Source organism: Anopheles moucheti, chromosome 3 (genome assembly GCF_943734755.1).
Source record: "Anopheles moucheti chromosome 3, idAnoMoucSN_F20_07, whole genome shotgun sequence".
Taxonomy (NCBI): domain Eukaryota; kingdom Metazoa; phylum Arthropoda; class Insecta; order Diptera; family Culicidae; genus Anopheles; species Anopheles moucheti.
In genome coordinates this window covers 71002460-71029073 of record NC_069141.1, presented here as the reverse complement: position 1 = coordinate 71029073, position 26614 = coordinate 71002460, and the positions used below count along the sequence as shown (strand labels likewise).

Genomic DNA, 26614 nt, shown 5'->3' with positions numbered 1-26614 from the left:
ATGCGCCTCTTGAAGGAAAATTGGGGGTGCTTTTAGATCGCAGACAGATCATTTTACGAGAGACACAAAAACACAGTCTCCTCTCACTGTGAGCAACCCTTCGGCGAAAAAAGGGGTAAGCGTGAGATGCGAACCTAAAAAACGCTCCACCTCGAAGGGGAAATTGCACGATCAAGCCCCCCTGCTGATGGTGCCGGGAGCTTTCGTTTTCGTTTGCGGTCAAACGAGGCCGATCGCCGGCTGGGGTGGAAAGGAAAAACAAAAACGAAACATCAAAGAGAAAAGGACAGAGAGCTCCAGCAGAGAACGCATGAGCTAAACGTGATGCTAAAAAACCGCGAATCTACGGGAGAAAGAGTAGCTCGGTAAGTTTTTATTTCTGCTTCTTTAGATATCCACAGAAAGGAACAAATTCGCAGCCAGCGGTCGGGAGAGAAAGCAACCCCGGCGGGCAGGGTGGGATCGAAGGAGCGTGAGCAACATTATTTTGACCACGTTGAAGCTGTGGAGAGCGGAGTATGATCGCAGCATCCAGCCGCGCGATCGCGCGAATTCGTGCCGTGTGTGTGGCGTTGGCGAAGGTATTTGCTTCAGTATTTGGCGAACGGTCGAAAGTGAACGCGGCGGGTTTTATGTTTACCGTGTTGACCGAAGAAACCACGGTCGAAGGTGTCAGAATCATTGGTAGATGTGTTTTGTAGTGAGTGTTTCTGTGTGTGTGATGGTAAAATAAAGAAAAACAGAAGAGCAATTAGTAAGACGATCTGATGATGTGTAACTCGATCACAAACCCATCACGATCATCATTATCGTCTGCTGTACGATCGCTTGGCGCGACGAGAAACGAACGCCAGTAATTCAACCGTCTGTCAAGATCGTCCCAAGCGAAGACGATGCACCTCGGCGCGATGTCAAAGGTGAGGAGAAAACTGTTCGAACAGTAAAACAAAGCAAGACCACAAAACCAAAAACCACACACATAAGCAGTACACCTTCTCCGGGATCGCGTTGAAGCTCGGTCCCGGCCCGCAGGAAAAGCTGCGGGTTGCCGCTGGGAACTACCGGCTGTAGTTAGTGTTGGTGCGTTTCCACCGCATTTCGTTGCGTTCGTTAGCTAACTCGTGCGATGCGCTGGGAAAAGGGCTTACGGGCTGCTTAGGTTGTGAGAACTTTTTTTAATTTGAAAAGCAGCAACACCGCTCCGACGCACCGCGTTGGGACGCTTTCTTGCCGCATTTGTTGACATGTGATGTTTGGTGAAAGAAAAAGTGTTTGTGATAAAACAAAAAAAAAATGCGTTGATCGGCATGAAACTGAGCGAGAGAAGAGAATAATTAATAGAGAAACAAAAAAAAAACAAACCACTCATCACACGGACGAGATGAAAATTCATCTCACAATAGTGCCGTGAGATGTGCGAGCTGCGTGAGTTACGCAAAGGGCAGCATCCGCGTGAGATGAGTGAGAAGCGGCGTACCGTGAGCTCACGGGGTCTCACGCATAAATGCAGAACAAAAGAAACGAAAAGGTGAACCCGCGGCTGCTCTGTTTATCATTGCGCGTCCGCTTAAGCATTCCACGATGCTTTCTTCCTCATCCCTCCTCATCCGTCGTTCGCTCAGCCTTCTCATCTGCGCGTGGAATCGCGCTGTCGTTTGGCTCATCACCACCATCGCTCACCGTGGATGGTTGTGATCTTCTCCAGTACCGCGCGATCACCGTCTGCAGACGGTTTAATACGTTAGAAGGTGCCGAACGGTAAAGACACGGTGCGCAAAGCCGACGCTGGTGCTGTGTTTTGGGGTCGATACAATAATCGGTATTTGTCGCTTCGCTGCGCGCGCTGCTCGTTGGACGTAGATCAGGTGGAAAATTGATCTCCATTAGCAGGAAGTTAATATTGGTTTTACGAACGCCTTGTGCTAGTGGTTACGGTTTTGATTGATGTTTTGTCAATTGTTACCGCTAATTTGCAACAGTGCTTGTACATTTAATTGGTAAACGGTCGAAAGCTGACAAGTGCGTTCAGTGAATTTGTCATAACGGTTCAGTGAATTAATTTTACTTAGTAAATAAAAATTCGCATTTTGGAAATTTGAAAAATTAATGTGTCAAAGTTATGTTTCTTTAAAGAAATGATGTGATTGAATTTCACTAAATGTAAAATAATTTTTTATTGCAGCAGACTTTCGTTTCATTCCGCGCGCAATGCAGAAAGAAAGCATCCTTACCGTGTAGCTGGAAAGGCGCTGCGAGTGTCGTGACGTTTTAAGAGCCTTGAAACGCCAATAAAACGTTGTACAATAAAGCAAAACAAAGAGAAACATATACAACGCTCGAACCAAACGGCAAGAAACAGGGATGCTGACGGATGCTGGTAATGGGCAATGGCTTGGTGATTGTACAAAACGGTGACCAAAACAGTGAAAGCTTATGCTCAAACAGAATCGCAATAAAGTCGAGGTGGCTGTTTTTGTTTTTTTTTGTGTGTAAACAGTGAGTGAAACCAAGAAGTGCGAAGTGTTCATTTCGGAGGTTTTTAATTATGTCGGGTTTTATTGAAATGCAAGTTGTACTGGTAAATCCTTCTCCTGTTGTAAAAGGTGAGGTTTAAGGGCAGTGCAATTTTAATACGCGTTCAAGCAAACTAAACGACGGCGTGACACGATCCACCGTTGTTAGTGATAATGGTGTAAGGTGTTCCTTCGCGTGGAAAGCTAAGCTCTAGTGCCGACTATAAAAGTGTTGTAGTGAGCGAAACAGCAAGGAAAGGTCAAAAGGAAGAAAAGGCAAACACAGCAGCAGCAGTTCTTGAAGTCGTAATCAGCTCAGTGGTTCCTGCAGTGGGAAGCCCTGTGTAACCCCGATGTAACTGGCCGTGGCTTTGATGTGCTGTTTGATAGTGAGGATCGGTGGAAACGAACCGGAGCAAAAACCCGCCCGCTTTGCCCGGCAGGATATTATCCTTGGATTAAAGTGACGCTGAACAGGATACAGATCTTGCCGCACCATGGCAATGGTAAGTGAATACGGCGTAAGGATGATTTTAAATCTGGTGTCTTGTGTGCTCGGGACAAATTTTGAAGCTTTGTGTTATGGGAAATTTCGAGAAGATTCTTTTCCAGAAATTGGGATTTTGTGATAAGAAATGGAAAGACACTTCTATAGACCAAATTCTACCGTTGGAGATAAATGATACATAACTTATTGTACTTTTCTCACAACACTTCCATTAAAATATACACTGCAAGCCCTCGGACGTTCAAGAGTTCAGATCAGACGAACATAAAAGCTCAAGAAGTAATTCCATTCATCCATCTCCGCTATCAAAAGCGCTCACCAAAAAAAAACAGAGACAGACACAGAGACACCATTCGGGATGAAAAATGAACCACAAAATAAAACACGTGTCCATGCTCGGGCTGCAACTGAAGTGCACCGGAGAAATTCCGTTCCCTTTGCAGGTTTGCACACCGGCATGCAACCGTATGCTAGGGAGCCGGTTTGGTAGCACCCAAAACCATGCGTCCTCAAGACACGCAGAGGGTCGTGAAGGGAAAACGTGATACGGGCGGGTTAAAGCAAATGGGGGAGCATAAGAGAAGGTATTTCAAAACAGTTCAAACAAATCCACATCGCCTAACTACACTCTCACACACTCACTCAACAAAAGGGTCCAATGTCAACTTTGACAACTCGTAGCTCGGAATTAAAATGTTTGCCCTTTTGCGTATTGACGTACCAGACCTTGTTCCGACCGTAGTCCGGACTTCCTTCCCTACTTTCCTACCCCAAAAAAGGGACACAATCTTGAGCTTTGCTGTGGGGCTCTGTGTGTGCATGTTTATTATCGGGAAATCGGTTCGACCATTTACAACCACCCTGAGGGGGTGGGGGTTGAGAATGACCGAGTTGCCGAGTTTCCTTTAGGTATTTCTTCACCCGCCCTTTCGGGCTCACCTGTTTGGGCAACCGTTTCTAAGCCGCATTTGTTTGTTGAGGTTTTATGTTTCGCGGAAAAACATAATGAAATATCGGTTTCCGGTCTACGCTCTATGCTGTGTTGAAAAAATAAATCGCGGGTTGATTGAGTTTTACTAGCCCACTTAACTGCTCGCGCTTTTCCGGAAACGGCAGCACAAAGGCGTTTCGGGGCCGAACAGGATGTTTGATTTTTGGCCAAACCAAACCCGATAATTTAAACGCGACACCAACAATTAGTAACACTGATTGATAGACGGGTGAAGGTAAATTAAATTACCGAAATGCGATGGGAAAATGAGTGTGCGCTGTTGGAAAATTCCGAGAATCAGCTACATGAATTTTGCATTCCCTGTTGTTGCACATTACCACATTGCTCGGTAACACTCGGTACCAATTATTATGCAACAACTACCGCATGCAAATTGTAATAAATCATCGTTACAAACATTGTTTGCATATATTCGCAAGCCGCAAAACATATAACTTGCACCCAGCGTGCCCTAAAATTTGCTTGCACATCTCGGCCCCGGCAATTGCCGGTGTGCACCGTGAGTGCATAATTTCACCATCGATAATTGTGCGTGACCTTTTACGCATCTCCCGAAAATTGGCGGCCCCAAAAATGTGGGTATTGGGGTTGAATTATGAAATTCATAAACATCACATTCCACTTAAGCAAAAGCAAAGCAAAAGACAAAAAAAGGATGGAGATTTGATTGATGCCCACCCACTGGGCGAATGTGGTGGTGCAGAATTCAGAGTGCACATTCACGTAATCCCTTACGCTGATATTTTGCCGCCTGCGACTCCCATTCTGCGCCTGCCAAGTACAAAACAAACGGAATCCCGACCTCGCGTAATACCGAGACCTGGGCGACCCGGGCTGGCAAAAAGGGGGGCAAAGAAAAGACGCACGTGAGAACTTACATCACAGACGGAGAGCACGCGCTGCACATTGCGCTAATCTTACCCTCGGGGCAAACAATAACAGTACCGATTTGCTCAGTGGCGAACGAAGAGAAATCAATTAAACCGCAGTCCAACACCACACCATTTCGGGCCAATTATTTCTCACACACATCGGTACGACCCCGATCCCGGACCGGGCAAGTGCAACGGCACGCGCAATCCGTACGCAATTGGCGAGCGTGCGGCGGAGAGGGGAGAGGCCAATCATTCATCAAATACCCCCGGCGACCCGGTGATTCCAAGATGGTCTGATGCGTGATGATCCGATCGCTTACGGTTCGGTTCGGGCTAATGGTATTATCGCATCGCGGGTTTTGCATGCGCATTTCGGTGGCACCGGTGGTGAATTTTCCAGATGCGCGAGAGCCACAAGCCACACAATCACTGGGGTGTGCACTACTTCCTGGGTGGTGTGTCGATGGGAAAAAGGCACGCAGCAGCGCTGGTGGTTTGCTTTGTTGTGTTGTGCAATTTTCCAACCAAAGAGTGCAATGCAGGTTACAGTTTGTTGTTTGCAACTCATTTAGCCCGCTCCCTTTATTTTGCGCTGGTCGAAGGTTCATTCCAAGAAAATGGGTTTTATCGCGGACAACCAGCCATTAATATACGGGGTGAAGTTGTTGAAAGGTACATAAAGCATCGCAGTACCCCGTCCACCCGCTCCGAACTGTACACTAATACAGTGCACTTTTCCGTTTTTACAACCGCCTTTTTGTCATTATTCGCATCCTTCCCTTTATGCACGATCACGATCGATCGATCGATTGCATAAATCAACAGCGTACGGAACACGTTGGCATTGCAACCCGCACGCCCGCCCAACATTTCACCAAGAGGGTGGTCTGTTTTTGCATAAATTGTGCCCTTACTGGTTCGCTGTCGCTACGGTTATGTCCCCGCCGATGGTAAGATGCTTACCACCCCCTCGGGGAAGAACGTGAGGGTGGACTCCAAGCGAGCGCGCGCGCGTCATCGTTTCTTCCTGTGTTTCTTCGCTTGCATTACGGGGTCTTCCCGCTGACCGGCGACACACCCCACCAGGCAGGCAGTTCTTCTTTTGGCCCAGTTTTTGCCTCCTCTCCCCCGTTACCAGGGTCGTGCAAAGCGTTTAGCTTGGACAAACAATTTTCCTTCCACCAATCGGTACTTCCGCGACGAAAGGCGACGATTGCATTCATTACGCAAACAAATCATTTGCATTTATTGGCCCAAGTGCCCACGGCTGGGACGCGCCAACGTTTGGGTCGAAAGGTGTTATCGACGATGACACAACTGTGTATGGCTTTTCTTGGGTTGGCGAAAGGAAGGATCGTGGAAAAGGGCGAACTGAGAAGGGTAAAACCAACAGGTCTAGGAAGGTGACGCTCGGGAACACCTTCATGCGGATGAGGGTGGACTTATGACGTTATGGCGAAAGGTTGAGATAATTGACTTTTTGACGATCGGCGACGACGTACATAAACGTTGGCAAACAAAAAAGTGCTTCCACGAAATAGTTTGCACTGTTAAAGGAGCACAAAGTTAGAGAATATTTTTGCTAATTAATTTAACCTAAAAGCACCATTATTGAATGGACAATTTATTGCATGGAATGCGTTTCTCCAAGCTTCATTTCGATACAAACCACTATCTTCCAGTCCGTTTTTATGCCACCGATTTAATTACATAAATTAACGAATAAAAACCATAAAACTCCTCTCGGGGAAAAATTAACTACAATTCGATTGTTTTAATGTTATGATTAGTGGAAAATCGCCAAGCTTTTCCCGCGGTTCCCAAAATAAAAACAAAAAAAATAGATTTCTCCCCCACAACCCTCCGGCGAGCAAATTAGCTAATCTTTGTGCAAAAATTTCCTCCATTAATCAAGCTACAATAAAATAGCGTCGCGACATTTGGAAACGAGCTCTCCGACAGCGGCAGCACAAGAATGGAACCATTTTGCTCGATCACCCTCATCAAGCGTGCGAAAAATGCTTCCCAAAACGGTACCCCGAACGAACGGCAATGGGCGAAAGTTGAAGCTTGTTGCGGGGATATAGCAATAGCAACAAACTACTAAAAGTAAAACAACAACCCTTGCTGCAAGATCGTCCGGCACATTAAATGAGGAGAAAATCGTTAGAAACAGTCGAGAGCCCAACCCAAAAGTCGAGCGAATCGTTGATGTCGCGAATACCGTTCCCCTTTTTTTTTTGCTCACAGAGAGAAGTGGAAGGATCAGGAAAGGGTCAGGAAAGGAAAGGGGGTTAGCCACCCACCAAACCTCACGGACGAAAGCCGTTGCAATCACGAGCGTGCAAACACGCGATGATAAATGGTGCTGGGTGTCAAACGATTATATGCGTTCGAGTCCGTCATAAAGTCGGCTGGCCGTTGTGAGACTAGCTGTAGCAGTCCGTTCCGTCCACTGGGCCGTGGACACTGGACTGTTTCTTATTTTTAATGCACACCACCCGGTTGCCATGCTTCTATCACCATCCCACCTCCTCGCCCTCCAAACCGGGTAGCCGAGGTGTTGATGGAGTGATAAATGCGGGTCTGCGCTAATCAGTTAATCAATTACTAACTAGCGCAAACCCGGCCGGAGAAAGACGGGACGCGTTCGGGGCACCGTGTTCCCGAACAGGCAGGAACAGTTCAAGACAAATGGCCCGCAGTAAATGTGCTGCTCTGCGTGTCAAAGCATAAGATTTATGCAAAAATGATAGCATTGATGATGTGAAACAATGTTGGGTCGAAATGTGCGCCAACGAGCGGTGACATTACTCGATGCTTGTTGGCGCTTTCACGGCGTGTGCAAGGTGATTGATTGATTGTGAGACATTTCATAAAACATAATCAGGATGTGCGCATAAATCTAGAAGAAAAATTTGAAAGGTTTCGAGGTTTAAACTCGGTAAATGCCTAATAAGTATTTATTTAAGTCATGCTAAGGATATGAATTATTGCCAACCTTTCAAACAACTGTTCGTTATTATACAGTCGGTACAGGTACGAAATTAACGACATGGACAGATTTATTTATTGTAGTCGGTTATATGAAGCTACAGAATGGGTGTGATGGCAAAGTTTCTACAGTCAAACTAGAAAACTTGAAGGTTGAAGACATGGACAACAGGGACCATGGTTGGAAGACATGGAGCCAAATCCATTAAAGTTACTTTGTCGCCTTCTAAAAAGACTTCAAGGTTTATAGTGATATAATTATTTTTGTTGAGAAATAAATATTAATTTTGATAAAGAATTATGAGGAGTTGATAATGTCCTTCAGTAATTTTACCTCAAAAATATTTTGTTAAAAAGTATGAAAATAATTAATTATAATTATTATATTACGATATAATATTATATTACTTATAATTACGATATTGAGCATCGTTCCAAAGCTGCTCTCTGTATATTTTTCAAATAATTAAAGTAAGGATACTAAACAGGGAAATAATACTCAATAACAGTCCAGACAGACGATAAATCGAGGTTCTTTGAAGCTATGAAGGAAACTAACCGAGATGCCGCATGAAAATTCGGTGAAGCATACATAAAGCTGCAGTGATCTTTCAATTAATATCTTCAATTTACTACAGCGACCCCTGTTTGTTTACACGAAGCTTTTACAATAAAAAAACATTACTTTTATCACCACCCCAATGATTGCCCATCCCCGAAAGCCTTCAATCACACCCCGGGGAACGGTTCAGACGACAGAAAATACCATAATCCTACCCCGCCGTTACACAAATGGCATCGCGATCGAAAATCTCATCAACCGACCGACAGCCGGAGATAAAAACAACAAATCGACCCCTCACGGTCACGGGTAGGCCAAAAACAAAACAAAAAAAACCGAGGCGGGGCACGAGGTATTGCAAAAAACTTGCGCTTTTCAAAAGCATTCAAAGTTTGCCGGAAACGAACGAAGGATTTGAAATTCCAATTTTTGCCATCAAAGTCCAGCATCCGAGACCCCACACCCGTGATGCGTGATAATGGTCACCGCCACACGGGTTTTGCTAGGGTTTCCCCGCAGAAAGTGAAATCAGCGACGGGTGTGGGCGACCGTGTGCAAGAGAGACGCGCGGCGGTTGGCCGCCAGTCGTCATCGCTCCCTGTGTGTGTCACTTATGTTTTATTCATTTGCAATCGATTCCTGGACGGGACGGGATCGGGTGTTGTCGAACCGCAAAAGACGGCGGCGTGTGCATGGGGAAGCATGGTTCTCATTTCGGGATGTTGATGCTTTTATTTCGCTGTTGTTGTTACTCTACATGGTGAGATCTTGACTACCGTAAAGCACTGGCCTGAAACCGAATACGAGATCTGCGGAATTTGGAACAGTACCCCGGCGGTAGTGGAGTGTACGATGATAAACTTTTCCGGTTTCCCGGATTTGTTCCAAAACAAAGCAAAAATACACAAAAGCCCATAAGGAAGCACAACACGGCCAAATTCCTTCCGCTGTCCGGAAAGTCTGCCCAGGACCGGGCGAAAGAGAGACAGTGCGGACAGTGGCTCCCCTCACAAAAACTCGAAGGACTTCACATAGTTTGAATTAATTTAGCCAAAGTGGCATAAAGGAGGACACATACCAACCAGCAACAAAGCCACCGGCAAATGGAGAAATGAAAATAATTTTTCATAAACCGGCACTTTCACTCCAGTGTCCTGTGCGTGTGTGCCCGAGCGTCGTGGCACGGGAATCCGCGAGGGGTAATTCTTTTTCGAGCTTTGCCTTTTCGCCCAACGTTTCGCGACCTGGCGATGGAGTCGCCTTTTGGCAAGGAATTTATTTTGTTTATCTGCATTTATCTTTTTTTTTTCTTGCCTCCGCGATCGTGTGTCTTGATTTCTGTTTTGATTAATTTTTTTTCTTGCTTTGTCGCGTGTGTTGTTTTGGGACACAGTTGAAGATGTGCGAGCTGCGAAATGTGTTTTATTTGTTCCTTTCGTTTTGTGGTGTTCGCAAACCTGTTCAAACATAATTAACTTTTCTGTTTGTTCGTGCAAAAGTGTGCCATTTTCATTACGCTAATTAAAAGCAGCATTGTGTGATGCTGAAAAAAAAGAATGTTTTTTGATCATTTGAAAAAGGCTGAAAATTGAAATTATGCTTACGCTTGGCAAGTTTCTAACAACACTCGCGTCTCAATTTCGGACTGGTTTTGCGGACTGGATGTTTCGATACAGCAAAAAGAAGGTAAAAACACCCCGGCAAACAATTCCACGCATTTTATGAGGAAAATTCCCTTCAGCTCGATATCCTAAGACCATCATACTCAAGCATCTTTGATGTCGTCAAGATAATGCCGAAAGCGCTGTCAACCAAAAAAGGAAAAAAAAACAGACGAGTCTATTCATCGACCTTTTGGAGTGCTGTCCGAGCAGGGCCGAAAATTTCATTCCCATCCGCCGTCACTTTTAATCGCAGCCACCTTCTTCTGCCCTTTAATTTTCTTCCCTAGCTCCTAACTTCCCTCCTCGAGAGGTATCAACGATGAATGGCGCTGATATGACGATGTACAGCAAGCGTTGAACAGTCAGCCGGCGCATGCTGTACTATCGCGCAATATTTTCCTTCCACTCCAAATGCTTCCTTTCCGGTACCGGGTTTTTAGTGGTCAATGTCGTGATCTTCTGCTCATCCACACGGAGCTTAGGGAGAAAGCAAACCGGGAAGCAACAAAATATAAAAAAAAAACATCACTCACAACAACAATTCCCGAAACGCGCATTCCCCACTGGCAGCGTGCGCGAAAAACAAGCGTGCCTTTCGATTTTTACAATGCAACCCGGCGAGTAGTGGCGGGATTGTTTAACGGGAAAACAATGGTCAACCGGTGGATTTAAAGAGAAAAATGACCACCCCACGGCGGGATTTAGTGTAAGCGAAAGTTATTACGCGCGGGAACTTTTGGGGGAAGCGCGCATCATACGACCAACCTTTACGCAACCTGGAGGTTGTTTTCCAGCTGTGCGTGATTTTTTTTTCTCTCCCTCCCCGTGAGGTTATTGCTTTTGGTAATTTGATGGCGAGGCTTATTGTGCCTTTGTTTTTCCTCCTTTCCGCTGATGGAGGGGAAGATTTTGCGCCGATAGCTCTTTCTCTCCATTGCTTACCGTGCGCCAAAGCGAACAACTTGTTCCGCGATCACGGTCCCTTGTTAGCAAACGCTGAGCGGGGGGGAGGGTGAAAAAGGTGTGAGCTACCGAAGCAATTGCGATCGTCGACCGGAAGTTGCCTCATCCGCGGGGTAAAACTCGCACAGTGCGTAATTTGGGAATGGATGCATCATCTTTCATCATCGTAAGGTCCGCGGCGAAGAAGATCGCTTTTGTAATGGCGATCGGTCGCGCGGGAAGGTTGGGTTTTGGAGTGGAATTTCACTTCGCGACAGATGTGGGTTGAAATTTTCCGACGAAATGAGTTACCGTGAGCAACAATCGCTACGCCATTCCATTATCAAAGAGGGTTACTTTTAGGATTTAGCATTTTTTCCATTCCTCAACTCGAAATAATACTGATAGGAAAATTCATGCCATCACAAGTCGCTTGTTTGCGTTTAATGAGATTAAAGAAAAAAAATGGTGACGTTGATGATGGGTTTTTTATTCGAAACTAATTTGTTTTTAATTTTTTTTTTTGCTCCATCATAAAAACGGGTTGACTTGGCGAATCGTCTCTCCTTTACGCCCTTAATCGAAACCCAAGGTGATCCTCATCCCCATCCCGGCGGTTTTGGCCCGTGTGGATAATTTCGATAATTGAAATAGAAAGTATTGCTATTCCCCCGTGCGTCTTCGGAAGTTAACCTCCGCAGGGGTTGATGATGAGCCAATTAGATGGAGCGTTATTTTTCTGTTTGTGCTACCTTCTCTTCCTTTGCCATCGGCTATCTCCCGCACGAACCGGCCAATCCCGCTGAGTGTGAGTCTTTCCCGTGGGTCCGCTTAGAGTGTGTAATTAGCTTTATAAAACACCCTAAGGGTGTGACCACCGCGGCATCGTGATTATCATGCCTGAATGGTTGCTATTGTTCTTCGTCGCTAACTCCACACGGCACGGCATAAAACGTGAGTTGATTGATTTCGCTTGATACACGTTTTATTACGGAAATTTATCGCTTCAGTGCGAATATACTCTCTGTCTCTATGCTACGGAGAGCGTTTAGCAATCATAAAAAGACACATCCGAGATCGCGATCGCACAGCGTGAATAATGATACATCACTTCTTCATTTTTGCTTGCAGAAAATGTCGACAATTTGCTTTATAGCGCTAACAGCAGTCAGTTTGTCAGTCTGTGAGCCAAACTATCAACCTCAGCAGCAGCCCGGTGGGAACGATTTTAGCGGTGCCGGTGGAGGCGTTAACGCCGGAAATGCACTCTACGGTGCAACCAACCAACAGCAACAACAACCGAGACCTTATCCACCCGCGGGTGCACCATCCCGCTTTCGACCAGCGGCGGCTCCAGCCTCCACGCCTGCCCCTACCTTCTTCCAGCGCATCTCCAATTGGTTTTCCTTCTTGGGCGATGATAGTGACGAACGGCGGCCGGCACTGCAGCAACAGCAGCAGCCGCAAATTCCGCAACTTCCACCCCAACGGAAGCTGCCTCCACCGCAGTACACCGCACAGCCGACTCCATCTGTGCAGACCCAGCAACAGCTCCAATTTCAACAACAACAACAACAGCAACAGCAGTTCCAACAACAGTATCAACCACAGCTGCAACAACCGATACAGCAACAGTTTCCCTATCCGTTTCAATTTCGCAATGGAAGCAGAGCGACACAGCTCAATCCATCATACCAGCAAGACGCCGGTGTGGGCTTCCAGCCCAGTGCTCCGATACAGGAAAGTGGTTCCAGCTATCATGCGGCGGTAGCACCGGGAGTAGTGCCTCAAAACCCGTTTGTACCCTCCACGCTGCAGCAACAGATCGTCCCGCAGGTGAACGTATTCCGCGATCCAGAGCCAACCACTGGCAGGGCGCCTGTGGCGAATAATATTGGAGACGTTAATTACCATCCGTGCAACAATGTGCCCTGGGTACCGATAGCAGCACCACCCGAATACCCGACCGCCGTCGGTGGCTCCGGGGGAGTAGCTGGTGGACCACCAAAATCACCACCACCAAATCGACCACCACCGATCAAGATACAAGTCGCTCAAAAAGGGCAAGTCCAATCGGTCAGCCCGTATTCTGGTGGTGGGTCCGGTTCAGAACCCGCCATTATCACCGCGGCTCCTCACTCGCAGCAGCTGATTCAACTGCAGCTCCAGCAGCAACAAAATCAACTGCAAACCCTTCAACTGCAGCAGTTGCAACTGCAACAGCAACAACTTCAGCAGCAACTTCAACAATTGAGAACAACCACCAGCAGCCCACCGGTTCCAGCGGCAGCGGTTGGTGCTCATTTCATCACGAAAACACCGGACATACTGGTGACGGCCGGGCCGTCATCTACACCGCAACCTATCACACTGCGCCAGGTGTCGGCCTCTTATTTTACGAACAAGGAGTACGCTCCACCGGCCAAGCTGCTACCGATTCAGAACGAAGGTAAGCCCCTGGCACCGATTCCTCTGCCGAACCTGAGTGCGACGCCGATACCACCGCTCTACACGGCCGGATCCTTCCACAACGATCCGTACAAGTTCTATCGACCCTACCGACCGGTAGAGCCCATCCTAGAGCTTGGCCACGGTTACCCAACGTCCTCAAAGTCAATGTCCAACAGCTACATCCGCTATCCGCACGAACCGGCCGGCAAGAATGATTCCATCTTCGACGTAGAACAATTCGCATCTTCAGCCTCGTCGTCCATCTACACGACCGTGGCGTACTCGAACGGGGAGGACTCGAAGCCCGAGGCGTCGGAAAAGCGCAACGTGGCCACCAGCAGCAATGGAAACAGTGGAGCAAGTGTTCCACACAGGGAAGGCAGTAACGGCGACGATGCCGAATACGATTCCGAAGAAGACGATCACGGTTCACCGATCATCCGAACTACGATCGAAGTATCGAGCGTTGTGCCCCAAACGCGTTACTACGGCTCAACGACTACCACTTCCCCTACACCTTCGCCAAGGCCGGAACGCTACAGTACCTTCCCACCACCGGCCCCGGCCGATCTTGGCAACGGTGTGCAGATTATTTACTCGGCCAATTTGCAAACTAATCCTCCGGTTGATACGGTGAACAACAACCAGTTGAGCGATGAGGAAGAAACAACCGAAGCGGCCGCTCAACGCGTCATTCAAACTACGGCCCGTCCGCCAACGACCGTTACCACTTTGGAGGCGGACTCGACTCCACCGACCGACATTTACTCGGAACCATTCCACATAGGATCCAGTCTGCCGATGGAGTTTCAGAAACGACCCACATCGGAACCTCCCAGCCAAACGGCAGAGGAGACAGTGTCGACGAGTGAAGAGACTTCGACTTCCACGGTTCCTCCACTACCATCCTCACTGACGGCAACGTTCGGCGGTTATCAAAATTTGATGTCCACAAAGAAACCCAAACAAATTCAGATCATAATTCCCTACAACACGTACAAGAAACCTGAACCGTTTAGGCCACTGCCCGCACAGGAGAACGTGGAAGACTTGGACTACAACGCACCGGAAGAGTCGAGTATCGTAACGTCGAAGCATTCGGGACACTCTGGACCAACTCCACCGTCCGGTAACGCCATCCAGCAGTCGACGAAACCCAAAACCCGATTCATTGAGAACGATTCGGTCAAGTACTTCCAATCCACCACACATCTGAAGGAGATTCTCCAGAAGGAAACGACACAACCGTTCATGAAGGCCCCTACAAAGACGCCTCCCAAACCGGCCAAGGTGAAGAAGGTCCGCCCGGTAGAGATCTCCAAGGAGTCAAAGCCATTCACCGTGCGGATACCGAAGATGACACCGCTGCCACCGGTGGTAAGCTTGAGCAGTTTGACCAGCGTACGCGGTGGAATGGAACGTCACACAACACCACTGCCCGACAGTGGTGTTGCCTCCACCGCCGGCACTGGCGGCGCTGGGTCACGAACTCCGTCTCCCCCGGTTGCACTGTCCAAGTACGCTAAACCGGTCACACCTCACTACGTCAACGTGACCCGGGTGAAGATCTCACCGACGACCTACGCGCAAAAGTCGCGCACGACCATCTCGCAGCTGCTGCGCACAACCAAGATCATCCCGAAAGGTCCCAAGCTGTTCGGTAACGATTTGCTCGTATCGGAGACGAGTCGCACGGTGAGACCACCGCTATCGCCAGCATCTACAACGTACCAGCAGCATCATCGGCGCACAACGTTACTGACGACATCGTCCACAACTCCGCAAACCACCACGACCACTACGACCACGGTGCAGCCACCCACGGTGCAGGAAGCGGATCGGGATAACACGGTCGGCCCGATTTACGAACGCACCATCGATTGGGACATCGATCCGAACGAGCTGCAGCGTAAGATCGACACCTGGACCGAGCAGGAGTTCGGGTCGGATGACTTTGCGCGCAAATCCAGCACACTGTCGCTGCACCGCGTCACCAAGGCTATTCCCTGGGAGTTCCTGACATCGACCATGCTGCCCGCACTGCACGACAAACCGGGCAAGAGCAGTCGGTCCGGATGGCAGCATGTCAAGATTGCCATATCTCCCATCACCAAGGAGAAGATCTATGTCGTCACACCGCAACCGTGGACGGCGGCTCTGCTGAACAATCACCAGCAACATCCATCGCACAACCGTCATCACAACCATCATCAGGAGCACCATCATCACCATCACGCGCAACCGCCGCAGGTTCTTGAGGAACGCAATGGTCGGGTACTGACGCCACGGTTTAGTGTGCGGCCAACGCCACTGTACTACAAGGGTGGAGGCATCTACCAGACCGGCTCATCGACGGTGGATGTATCACCGGAATCTGGTAAGTGAACTTCAATTTGGGCAGAGCGTTCTAGGGCAAACTACTGCTACAAACTACTGGCCAAATAGTTTGATGCTACAAGGAACAGGAACTCTAACACATTCAGTTTAGAAAATGTATGCAATGACTTACAGCACAATCTTGCCGATGAGTATTGGTGAAACTTACCTGCAATGAGAAAAAGAAAGGAAAAAGATGGAAAATTCGATTAGATGCGTCATCTTTTGGAAGAACTCTAGCGAGCACACACTTAATGAGGTGTATATAGCGAGTGAAGATTTTTGACCCAATAGGTTAACTTAATGTCATAAGATTTTAATATACTCTTCTAATGTTTTCTTTTATATTTTTTCGTCCCAATTTCCCAGTGAACGATCTACTGGAACAGAAGCCGAAGCATCGATTCAGCAGTAGCAGTATCACCGCCGGCACTGGAACAAAGGTGAAACACCTTCTCCAGCAGCGAAAGTACGTCCGGAAGAAACTGCCCTACGGTGGTCCGGGCACGGACCGGCCCAGTTCCAGCCGGGAGGATGTGTAGCTACGCGCGTTACGTTCAGCAGTACGCACAGAACCGTGCTGTCGCATGACTTAAAGTAAGGCAAGAGGAGAAGAAGGAGAAAAAAAAGCTAACCCCCGTACCAAAGGCCGTTCCTACCAGACTAATGAGCGGAAACTGAATCGAACAAACATCGGAACGAAAAAACGCAACAGCATTCGGTATCGCGTACGCAAATAGGCGTCCAGCGTCACGAAACGAACACGGAAATGGGCCACGGCAGACAGGCGGACAGCAACGACAACAAGAAAAAAATAGGTGTGCTGCCGACCGATAAGGCAAGAGCTTACAGCAAAATAAATAAAACTAGGTAAATATAAATCAGCGCGACCAGGCCAGGGTGACCATTTGTCACGGTACTCGGTGGTGCTCGCTCGATGTTTGTCAGGGAAATCGGAAATCGCTTTTATCAACGAGGGTTTTTTTTTGCGGATCGAGCATAACCACCAAGGAAATAGAGACATTGGACATGGGTTTTGTTTTTAAGTGTCACCTAGTATGCACGATAAACGATGCACACTGGGACAGGGGAGGACTCACCGACGCACGATGGGGATGGCTTTATCGTGGCGTACACAACACATAAAAAAATACGTTTAGTCTGTGATCGATAGTGGTGTAGTTCGTGAAGAATGTATATGAATGCTCCAGATGGTGCAACACATCGGCTTAGTGGGGTTGTATAATGGGGGTAAGGTTCCTACACCCCCGGGGGGCATTAAGGTAGCAGGACAGGTAGGCATTAGCGCTCGAAGGAAGAAATGATCAAGACGAGGGGGAGCGCATCTCCACCGACCGGTTAACTATGACTGAACGTGTAAATGATGTATAAGACAGTGCAGCAGCAGCAACAAAACATTAGAAACTAGACAAACGGAGGTTAGGTTTAACAAAAAAAAAAAACAAAACAAAAACGAAACGATGCGGGTTCAATGAAAGTGCGTTTGAATAAACGCTAATTAGAGAAACGGTAATGAGCGAACGAAGGGAACGAAGACGTACCAGCAGCAATAACTAACTAACTGCAACGGAGCAACGCAACGGACGGCAGGGCATGGGGACAAAACAATCCATTATGAACCTTGGGAAAATACTGTCTAAGACGATGTAAAAAGTGCAAGCCGATTGGCCATAATCGGCCAAAAGAAAGTGAGAGGAATTAGAAACAAAAAAGTTATGAAGCGAAGGTTGAGAAAAATTAAAACTTCCATCATCCTGCCTCCAATCAATTTTATATAAAAAAGGGAAAATTTTCGCAATGGGGGAGCAATAGGGTGCAGTTTTTTTAACTATGGGTGGGGTTTAACTACCTGCCAAAGCTGCTAAACCTCCAAACCGCTTCCAGAGACAGTCAGTTGCAGTTGTAGAAAATGATGTATATTATAAAAAAAAAAACAAATCCAACAGTAAACTAACGCGTGGAAGTTATTTAACGAATTAATTTAATTAATTGGGAGTAAGTGAAACCAGTGAAACCGTGTACAGAGGTGTGAGTGTGTATGGTAAATAAAATTGTAACATGAGTCAACAACAAAGTATGGAAAACCACTAAAGACTAAACCTTTGAAAGAAAGAACCTTTTGCAGCATTAAAAGTTCACTCCACATAACATCAGAAAAAAAACAAAGCTGTACGCAACACTGTAAGCAGACGCACGCAGGTGGAAAATACAGCGACAAAAAAGGTAAGGCCGGATAAAATGTGGGAAAAAGGGGAGAGAAAAATTGCAATTGCTAACAATAATAGAAAAACTTGCAGAAGAAAGTAAAAACCCAAGAACGAGATGGAAGAGCCGAGAGGAAAAAAGCTGAAAGCGAACCAAACGACGCGACTAATAGAAGAAAACAAAAGTATTAAATTAAAATGTGAAATGTTGAAACTGCTGGCTGGTGTTTTCTTTGTTTGCGTCCGCTCGCTCCGCTTATCGTACGCGGAGGTGAAGTTGAAAGGTGAAAGAAAGGCTTGGCAGCCATTCGGTTCTTCGGTGCGTACCGGCCCTGTACTGGCAGAAGGAAATGAAATGAAATCGAAAGCGAATGGAAGAAATTCTCACGCATCATTTTGTCTCGACCCTGGGATGGATTGTACCAGCAGAGGACTGGAAGGGGACTAGGGGTGAGTGTGATGAGTTTTCCCTCCCATTGTGGTGGTGGTGGTTATGTTTTTCCCGCCATACCGCCAACTTTTCTCCCACCCCACTCTTTCTACCGAACGAACTTTAACCTCCACCCACCAGGGGGCGTACACGTGCCTGATCAGCGCGCAGCGGATGATGATCGCCAAGAGGGTGATGATGGTTATGATGATAGTATAAATTGTTAATGGAAATTGAAAGCGAAAAGTGAACAAAAGAAAAACAAGTTCCCAAGTGCTGGTGGATTTGAATGATACAAAAAAAAACAGAATACATTCAATTTTATGCTTTCTTTGCATTATGTCGTAATCGTAAAAAAGCACCCGAAGGCATTCTATTTCATTTGCATAATTGTTCTTTCTACAAAAAAGAAACACACAAAACTCTTGAACTGCATAGAAGCAAAAAACCGAACCACTGTTACTCGTTTAATTGACCTCCAGGTAATCTGCGCGCGAGAAGAACTAAGTTTATTCAGCTGCGATTCAGCAGTTCAACTTGTTCATTCCTTAGAAATTAACTCGCAAATAATTAGAAGCGGAATGCCGCAAGAAAAGTGCACAGACGCGCAGCAAATGGGGCAAAATCCTCGAATGGATGACCCACGGTTAACGTGTAGTGGCAGGATCCACAATCTTCCGCGGAAACAAGATAATTGCATCGCGATAGAATGGGAGGAAATGCATCGCGTCTTTCCACGTTTTCGCTTTGCATACTAATCAGCACTTCTAAAACACCCCCTGCGCAGCGAAAGCGAACGGGCAGCAGCAGCAGCAGCAGCGTTCCGTTCCCGTGTGCGCGCACGATCAATAATTAGTTTGTTTAATCGGAACGACCTTTTCCGTGGGTTGAAATTAAATCCAGCAAAAAGAAACTAGCGACCGTGAAGACAACTTTTGCAAATGAGGAAAATGCGGACGGACGGGCGTCAGTGGGGCGGGTTTGCGTTTGGTCGATTGGCTTGGCACTTTTGGACAAGTGGTAATTTTCCTGACGATCAGAGGTTGGCTTTGGCTGCAACTGTCTGGTGATTGTGATAAGGCAAGATTTTCGGAAGGAAAGTTTCGTGCTCGAATAAAATAGCGGTGCGAGTAATCTCGATCAGAATAATGCTTAATTACGAACGAAGGCAATCGATTGTGGTTTACACTTGAAACGGAAAGGTGATAATTTTGCTGTCCAAGTTTGAAGGGTCTGAGAAGGAAAGTTTTCTATCGATTATTTGAAATTTATGCAAAGAAAAGAAAAGCGAAAGGAAAATATAATAGGATAATATTGAGAGGGCGCTGAAGAAATTAAAACCGTTTAAAAAATTCTCTATGAGTGTTTTTGTTTATGATTTTAGAAGGTAAGAAGACCTATTACTGGAAAGAATCAATCAAGAAACAAAGATTCTTCGAGATATATCTAACCGAGATGATCTCTATTGAAATTGAAGGTAGAAGTATTGAAAGGCACACTCAATATACACTCTGGGACAATGAATGATCCGAAAATCTAAATTAAAATAAGATAACAACCTTCTGAACTTCCTTTATCGCGATCATAATTAATGATTCATAAGGACTTGATAGAAATACATCTCCTGCATTATGTTTCGGTAGCGAAGTGGGTGCAGCAATACGGAAAACAAGAAATCCAAGTAGTTAAAAGATCATCACCTGCGCATTAACGTTCACCGTGTTGTTATTCTCGTCGGGCAGTTAAATTAACATTTAAATAGCAGCAAACATAAAAATGGCACCCTGAACAAAAAAAACGAGCCACCGAAACTAATCATACGACAGAGCAAGAACGTGCTAACTTAATTTTCCCAACCGCCAAAGAACGCAACCCGGGGCCCGGGACCAGGCCTGGTCAGCATAATCTCGTCACCGTCACCGGTTGCGCCTGTGTCGTGAACTAATTACAATCACTAATGACCGCTAAATTTCTGCAATTAGCAACTTTATCCATCACCATTTTCGCTGGTGTCGCGTCCGGAAGACGATGCAAGCTTGATACTGCAAGTGAAGATTGCGATGGTGCAAGGCAAGGCACCACTGCGATTCTGCGGCACAGATTCTCAACGACGGACGACACGCAACTTTTGCCATCGGGGGCTGATTGTTCATCTGTTTTTTTATCTCTCCGCTGTGTACGCAGGTGCCCGAAGCAAAAGAGGCAGCAGCAGATGGAAATCAAATTTATTTATTCCAACTTTACAAAATCTTATAAGCGAGTTTTCCCGCTTCCGAAACCATATCCAACTGCACACACCATTATCATTTCTTTTTCATCGTCCGATCTAAACGCAACCCATACCCGGCTCCCTTTTTTTGCGATGCAATCACGGATGTCGCTCTGCGTGAGTTATGCTGTTGTTCCACGTTGACCAACGCAGCGCACCGGTTGCCCGGCTTAGAACGGAATACCAAACACCAGAGTCCACTACCGGGGAGAGGAGAGTTTTCATTTACTTTTATGGCACACCGGCATAAGTAAGTCCGAAACGGTGCGCGGCAGATAAACTTTTTAATGGAAATTGGATGTAGCAAGCGAGCGAGTCGGCACTCGTCGGAAGTGCACTCCATGTCCGGCGTCGGCTGTTTCCATTCTTGTCCGCACTTGCTTCTTGCTATAGCCACGGCGCTACTGTGGTAGCATAAAATGTGCATCATTAGCATGACTTTCGCATACGATCGATCGGCTGACGGGTGGCGATCGATACGGCACATCGATTGGGGTTTAATAAATGGTTGTTTTTCTGCCTGAGCGCCTCTCTACACAAAATGTGAGGGTTTCTCTGTCAGGTTGCACTGTACCGGGTGAAGAATTTTCCCATTTTCCAACCGATTCGATACGTGTGTAATGCTTACTCAATCGAACACCGGATCGATATCCGGAACGGTGGGCGGGGGTTGGGGTGACAGTATATTACACACCGGCTCCACCGGACCACAGATCTGTTATCGTGGAAGATTCAGCGCGTCGTAAAAGTGTCAGGGCTCGGGAATGGGGGGGGGGACCAAGGTGCCCGGAAACGGTGGAAGCAATATGGTGGTGGACGCTTTTCCGGCTCGATGAACATGGCAGCATCCGGATCATCACGAAACCAGACCGTCCTTTGCCGCCCAGGCACCGGCGGCGGAAAGGTTTATTTTTATCCGCACTTTTCCCGCTGCCTTCAAGGACGAAGAAATTACCGTAGGACGTCTAAGCGAAAAGCGGTACAACAAAAAGGAATTGTAACTACCTTATTGCTTTTCCGGCAAAACGAACGTTTTATTTTCGTCTGCACTCCAAAACACGAACCTACTGTTGACAGCTGCCAAATTATCAGTGCATTTTATTGCTGTGTTTAAATATTTTTAGCAGCAATGGTCGTTGTCAACTATTGACATGTTTTCTCTTTCATAAATTATAACATTTTATGTTGTAAAGAAAAATGTTATAGTTTTGGTGAAGTACGCAACCTACACTCCTCGTGCTTTATCCGAAAGGATTTTAAACCAACCAGAGCAATGTTTGGTGATGTTGGAAAATCCCGTGTGCTATCACACCGGACACGATATGACACTATTTTTCCGGTTCACTGCGAGATGTCCGGAGGGTATGGTTTGTATGATAAAAATAAATCCTTGCCACGAATTATAGTTCCCAAATTCGTGTGCGTGTTTTTTTTTATCTCTCGGATTACTACGGAAGCGAGAAACACACCAGTGAACTTCCAAGGACCTATCGTTATCTGGCGGAAAACTCCACCATCCCTACACGTCTGTCAATTGGAAAATTGGTACCGAAAATTGGAATGAGAGTGCAGTTCGGTTTACGTGGAAAATACTCACTCACTCGCAGCCATCCCCCAGCTCAATCTGATTTATCGATTAAGCCGAAAATGGAAACCCAGCATCCTTCCGTGGCCCGGTGTAGCCGTGTAGCTTCTGTGTTTAAAGATTCATCGGGCTTTTTTTTCGCTCCCCCCTCCCGACCAAACATGATAAATTTCATTTTGTGCTAAACTTTTAAAAGCAAAACACGGTCAATAATCGACCGAACGAAATGGAAGCCGTCCCCACGATTGAACGTGCAGCAACGTGTCTTTGCCGGTTGGTTGTTTTCGTTATCCCAGCATTATTACCGCTAGAAAGAAAGGCCAAAAATAATCTCACTTCTATCAGGAGAGATTACTCTGAAAGTAGATAAAAGTTTGACACTTGTTTCCGTTCGATAAACAGCGCGCCCTGACGATGGCAGGAGCGTGATAGCTTGGGTTCGACCGTGGAATAAAAAGCTTTGTGCCGGTTTCATCGTCCACAATGTTCGATGTGTTTTCGCGCCGAGTGAAAAGACTTACCAGCCTCACTTAACCTTCCGCATCAGATTGTAATCGCTCGCTCGATCTTGAAAAGTCTTGACGAGCATTGTTGGGTGAATTTAATTAAAACATTACAACCACTTTTATAACTGGCTGCGCGTAGTCGCCCCCCGGGCGGGGAGTGACTTGATCCCGCTGGCGGTGCGGTGCAAGTTAAGCTTTCTTGAGAAAGTTTCCCGAAAGCATTGCAGCGATGTAGGCGTATAACGCGCCCAGGTACGGCGCCTAAAGGTTGTGTGCATTTTGGGGTGGTGGGAAAACATTTTTAGCCAACAGGAAGTGGGCAAATGTGTAACGGCGCACTAATTACGTGCAATTTTGTTTTGCAACTGCATTCTGGATCAAATTTCCATTACAACCGCCAAACTTTCAGCTACCGAAACTTCATTATTGAATTATGAAGCTTTTCATAACAACACGCGAAAGTTTTTGCTGTACTTTTTCTGTACGGGAAACCCCCGTTGGAGTTCCGCAAGGATTCATTGTCCCAAACACACACACACATTTCCCTGCTTTCCACGGTGCCTTGTCAGGGTGTTCTCCAACCGCGCAACTATTTTCTTCAAGCGAATTCAAGCGTTAAGGGAGCAAAAAACGATGATGCTGGGTGGTGGGTGGTACTACATTTTGCCCAGTTCTCCATTTGTATTTCACACCGCAAAACCGGTGTGCGTTTCCTTCCTCATGTGTGCAAACAGGCAGCCGAAAACAAAAGCAAGTTTCCACCCGAGGGCGTTTGTGAGGATGCTTGAGAGCTTGGGAACTTAAATCCAAACGAAAATAGCATCATCTAAAAGGGTATTCGTTCGTACGGGTTACATGGGTTCTCCGGCAGAGCAGCTTCTTTGATCCTTCGTTTTTTTTTGTACGCCAGAAGGTTCTTTTCACTATCCGAAGAACATTTGTGACGGGAACTAGCAACCGTTGGCTGGTATGTCAACACAAAATGCTCCATGGATATGCCATGGAGAAGGGGATAATGTGGAATTTATTTCAAGCATACAGGAATTCTTGCATATTTCGTATGCAACATAGCTATTACAACCATAAATTCCATCTGCTGCAACATCATGAGCATCCGAATGAGTTAAATAAGTGTAGCTAAATTAATAAGCTTACAGTTGCAGGAACTTGAAACAGTACCTCTCGAAAGCAGGAACTTCACACAAAACCCCACTCAATTACGGAGAGGCTCGTTGTTCCGAACATGTGTCAACCTGGTTGAACAATTCTTTCTAAGCTCCTAGCTCGTTACGTTACAAATTAATTGCCATTTACTATTCGCTCCGTAACGAACCGCTAACAAGTCGTTACACCGAACGATCCACCCTACGCACACGTGGATGGGGCTGTTAAACTTCCTTTGAAGCGGTCGGCGTTTCGGGCCACTCGAGCCCGAGTCGGAAAGAAGGATTAGCCTGATTGCCCCGAGTTACACACTAACTAACCCCCCGATAGGGATTATTTTTCTATGTCCACTTCCCGCATCCTTCACTGATTGGGTATGTGCGCTAAAGCTATTAGTAGCCGAGCCGCCCCTGAAGGCTTTGGCCGAGAGTTAATCGCAAAACAGGAAGGATGATCACGATTAGATGCGGCTCGTAATGAGCGTAGTTAGTAGCGCTAAACGTCGTCACGAGCACGGTAAGTAGACAGTGTGGAGACAGGGATTGATTCCGCTGGAGGGTACTTCACTGGATTGGGAAGCTTGGGAGGAACGGATTGTGATAAGTCAGCGTAGCGGAGAGTAATTATGGTTGAACTTGATCGAATCGAAGATCAAGGCATATGCTTTTGCGGGGGTTTATATGTTGAACTAAAAAACAAGTGCTTCGTTGTCTTCAGTTAATGTTTTTTTTTGGAAAATTGTTCAACAACTATAGATCTAAAACTTCAAGGCATTGGAGTACTTCACTCAAGTACCTCCAGCATTTGATGACTGTTGATTCATTCTGAGTTTGAGCTTGATAAAATCCTTGATCAAATAAATTCTTCAATAAAGTACAAGAACACCTACTTACTTGTCAATAATAAAGGTCAAATTAATATTTGTATGTTTTGGAACTTGGTTGGAAGTCCAGGTGCTTAATTTATCGTAAAAAGGCTCTCGAAAGAAATAAAAAAATATAATAAAATTAATAATAATTTAATAAAATAAAATTAATTGAATTAAATAAATAAGTTTGATCTTGATAAAATAAATTCTTCAATAAAGCACAAGGACAACTACTTACTGGGAACTCAATAGTAAAAGGCAAATTAATATTTGTATGTTTTGGAACTTGGTTTGTTGTCCAGGTGCGTTAAAGGTTCTCGAAAAAAATAAAACATTAAAACGTCACTTTAAATTTCCTTTTTTAAATAAAGGCCACCCATTTTGACTATGGCATCTCAATGTCTTCATTTCGCTCTTGTATGTTATCCTCTGTTTTTAATTAAATATCTTCCTGTTTTCTTTTCGCTTTCTCTTTTTCTTCCCACTCTATTTACTCTGTTTTGTGATTTGTCCATTTCCTCTTCTATTTGTTTCCTTCCTTTTTGACTTTCCGGTTTAGTTGTACTCGCTTGTTCCTGCAGTTTTCTTAATTTGTTCTTTTCGTTGTAGGGCTTTGTTTAGGGCCACTTTAGATCTAAGTTTTTTTTATACCATTATACAGCCCGCGAGGCAAACAATTTTGATTAATAAATAATAATAATAATAATAAATAACCCATTTCTAAAAGACATAAATACCACTAATTTGTCCTCGTTTCCTTTTAATCAATTAGCCCGCTAATCCAATGCGACTAATCTGCTCAATAATCGTTAAAAATCAACTTTCCGTCTATTTGTTGCCGCTGCTGCCATACCGTTCAGCCGGATTTGATGGATTTTCCACGTCACTAACTTTTTCCAAATGGCGCGCAAAATACGCCGTCAGCGGTGTAGCATACGGTAGAATTGATTTACATTCCCCAATAAAGGCATGTATCTTACGTCCCGATAGCATACGGTGGGCTTCACGGTGAAGCCTTTTCCTATCGTTTCCTTCGTTTCGAACGGTTTTGGTTGAATGTCGACAACACGAAAAAGAGGTACTCCATCGAACCATTCACTTTCCCACGGCTTTGTTGAATGTGTGTGCTTCGATCGGTTTCCTCAGCACCGGTCGATGTGTCTTTGCCCAGTAAACCTTCGAGACACTAAAGATGAGCCCTGGAAACCCAACCATGAGCGTCAATCGAGAAATGGGCCATAGCTAATAAGGATGTTACACTAGATCGATTCTTGTTGGCTCTTCGTTCTAGCCGTTCTCGCTGCGGCAAGTAAACACGGTACGGTTTCCGATTTCCCATGCAGTAACTTCGTTTGGCATGAAACATTCGCGCTCGGTTTAATACATGCATGTAAAGACACTCCAGACCGGGCTGGAAGATTGTTTCAAAAGTCTTCATACCCGGTCGACCCACACACTCACACTCTTCCACCGGCTGGACGGAACTGGTGGCACGATTCTGGGGGGGGGGGGGGGGGGGGGGTTGGGTGGCAAGCTCGTACAGCATTTACCGTGTGCCCCGTGTGGCGGGTAAACATGCGCCCCATGTAGCGTTCGTGCAGCGCAAACAGGGCCGCGGAGACACAGTGGGTGCTACGCGTGCTAACAAGCAATTAAATGCAGCCGTAACA

General features: G+C 46.2%; 2 protein-coding genes across 5 annotated transcripts in view; one reads left to right on the top strand and one right to left on the bottom strand.

The window, feature by feature from the left end:
* The window catches only part of LOC128305954 (high affinity cAMP-specific and IBMX-insensitive 3',5'-cyclic phosphodiesterase 8), a 130271-nt gene that overhangs the window by 27860 nt on the left and 75797 nt on the right, over positions 1-26614 (bottom strand). For 2 of the 4 annotated variants that reach the window (XM_053043598.1, XM_053043599.1), the window contains one exon: positions 16031-16066. The exons of the other annotated variants lie outside the window; for them this stretch is intronic. In XM_053043598.1, coding sequence (XP_052899558.1) covers positions 16031-16066 — 36 coding nt within the window. The remainder of the gene's footprint in view (positions 1-16030; positions 16067-26614) is intronic. 4 annotated transcript variants of the gene reach the window in all.
* Positions 12205-16439, top strand: LOC128305953 (nuclear receptor coactivator 6-like). The gene is made up of 2 exons (XM_053043597.1): positions 12205-15898; positions 16267-16439. The coding sequence occupies exons 1-2, from the start codon at positions 12205-12207 to the stop codon at positions 16437-16439; spliced, it is 3867 nt and encodes a 1288-aa protein (XP_052899557.1).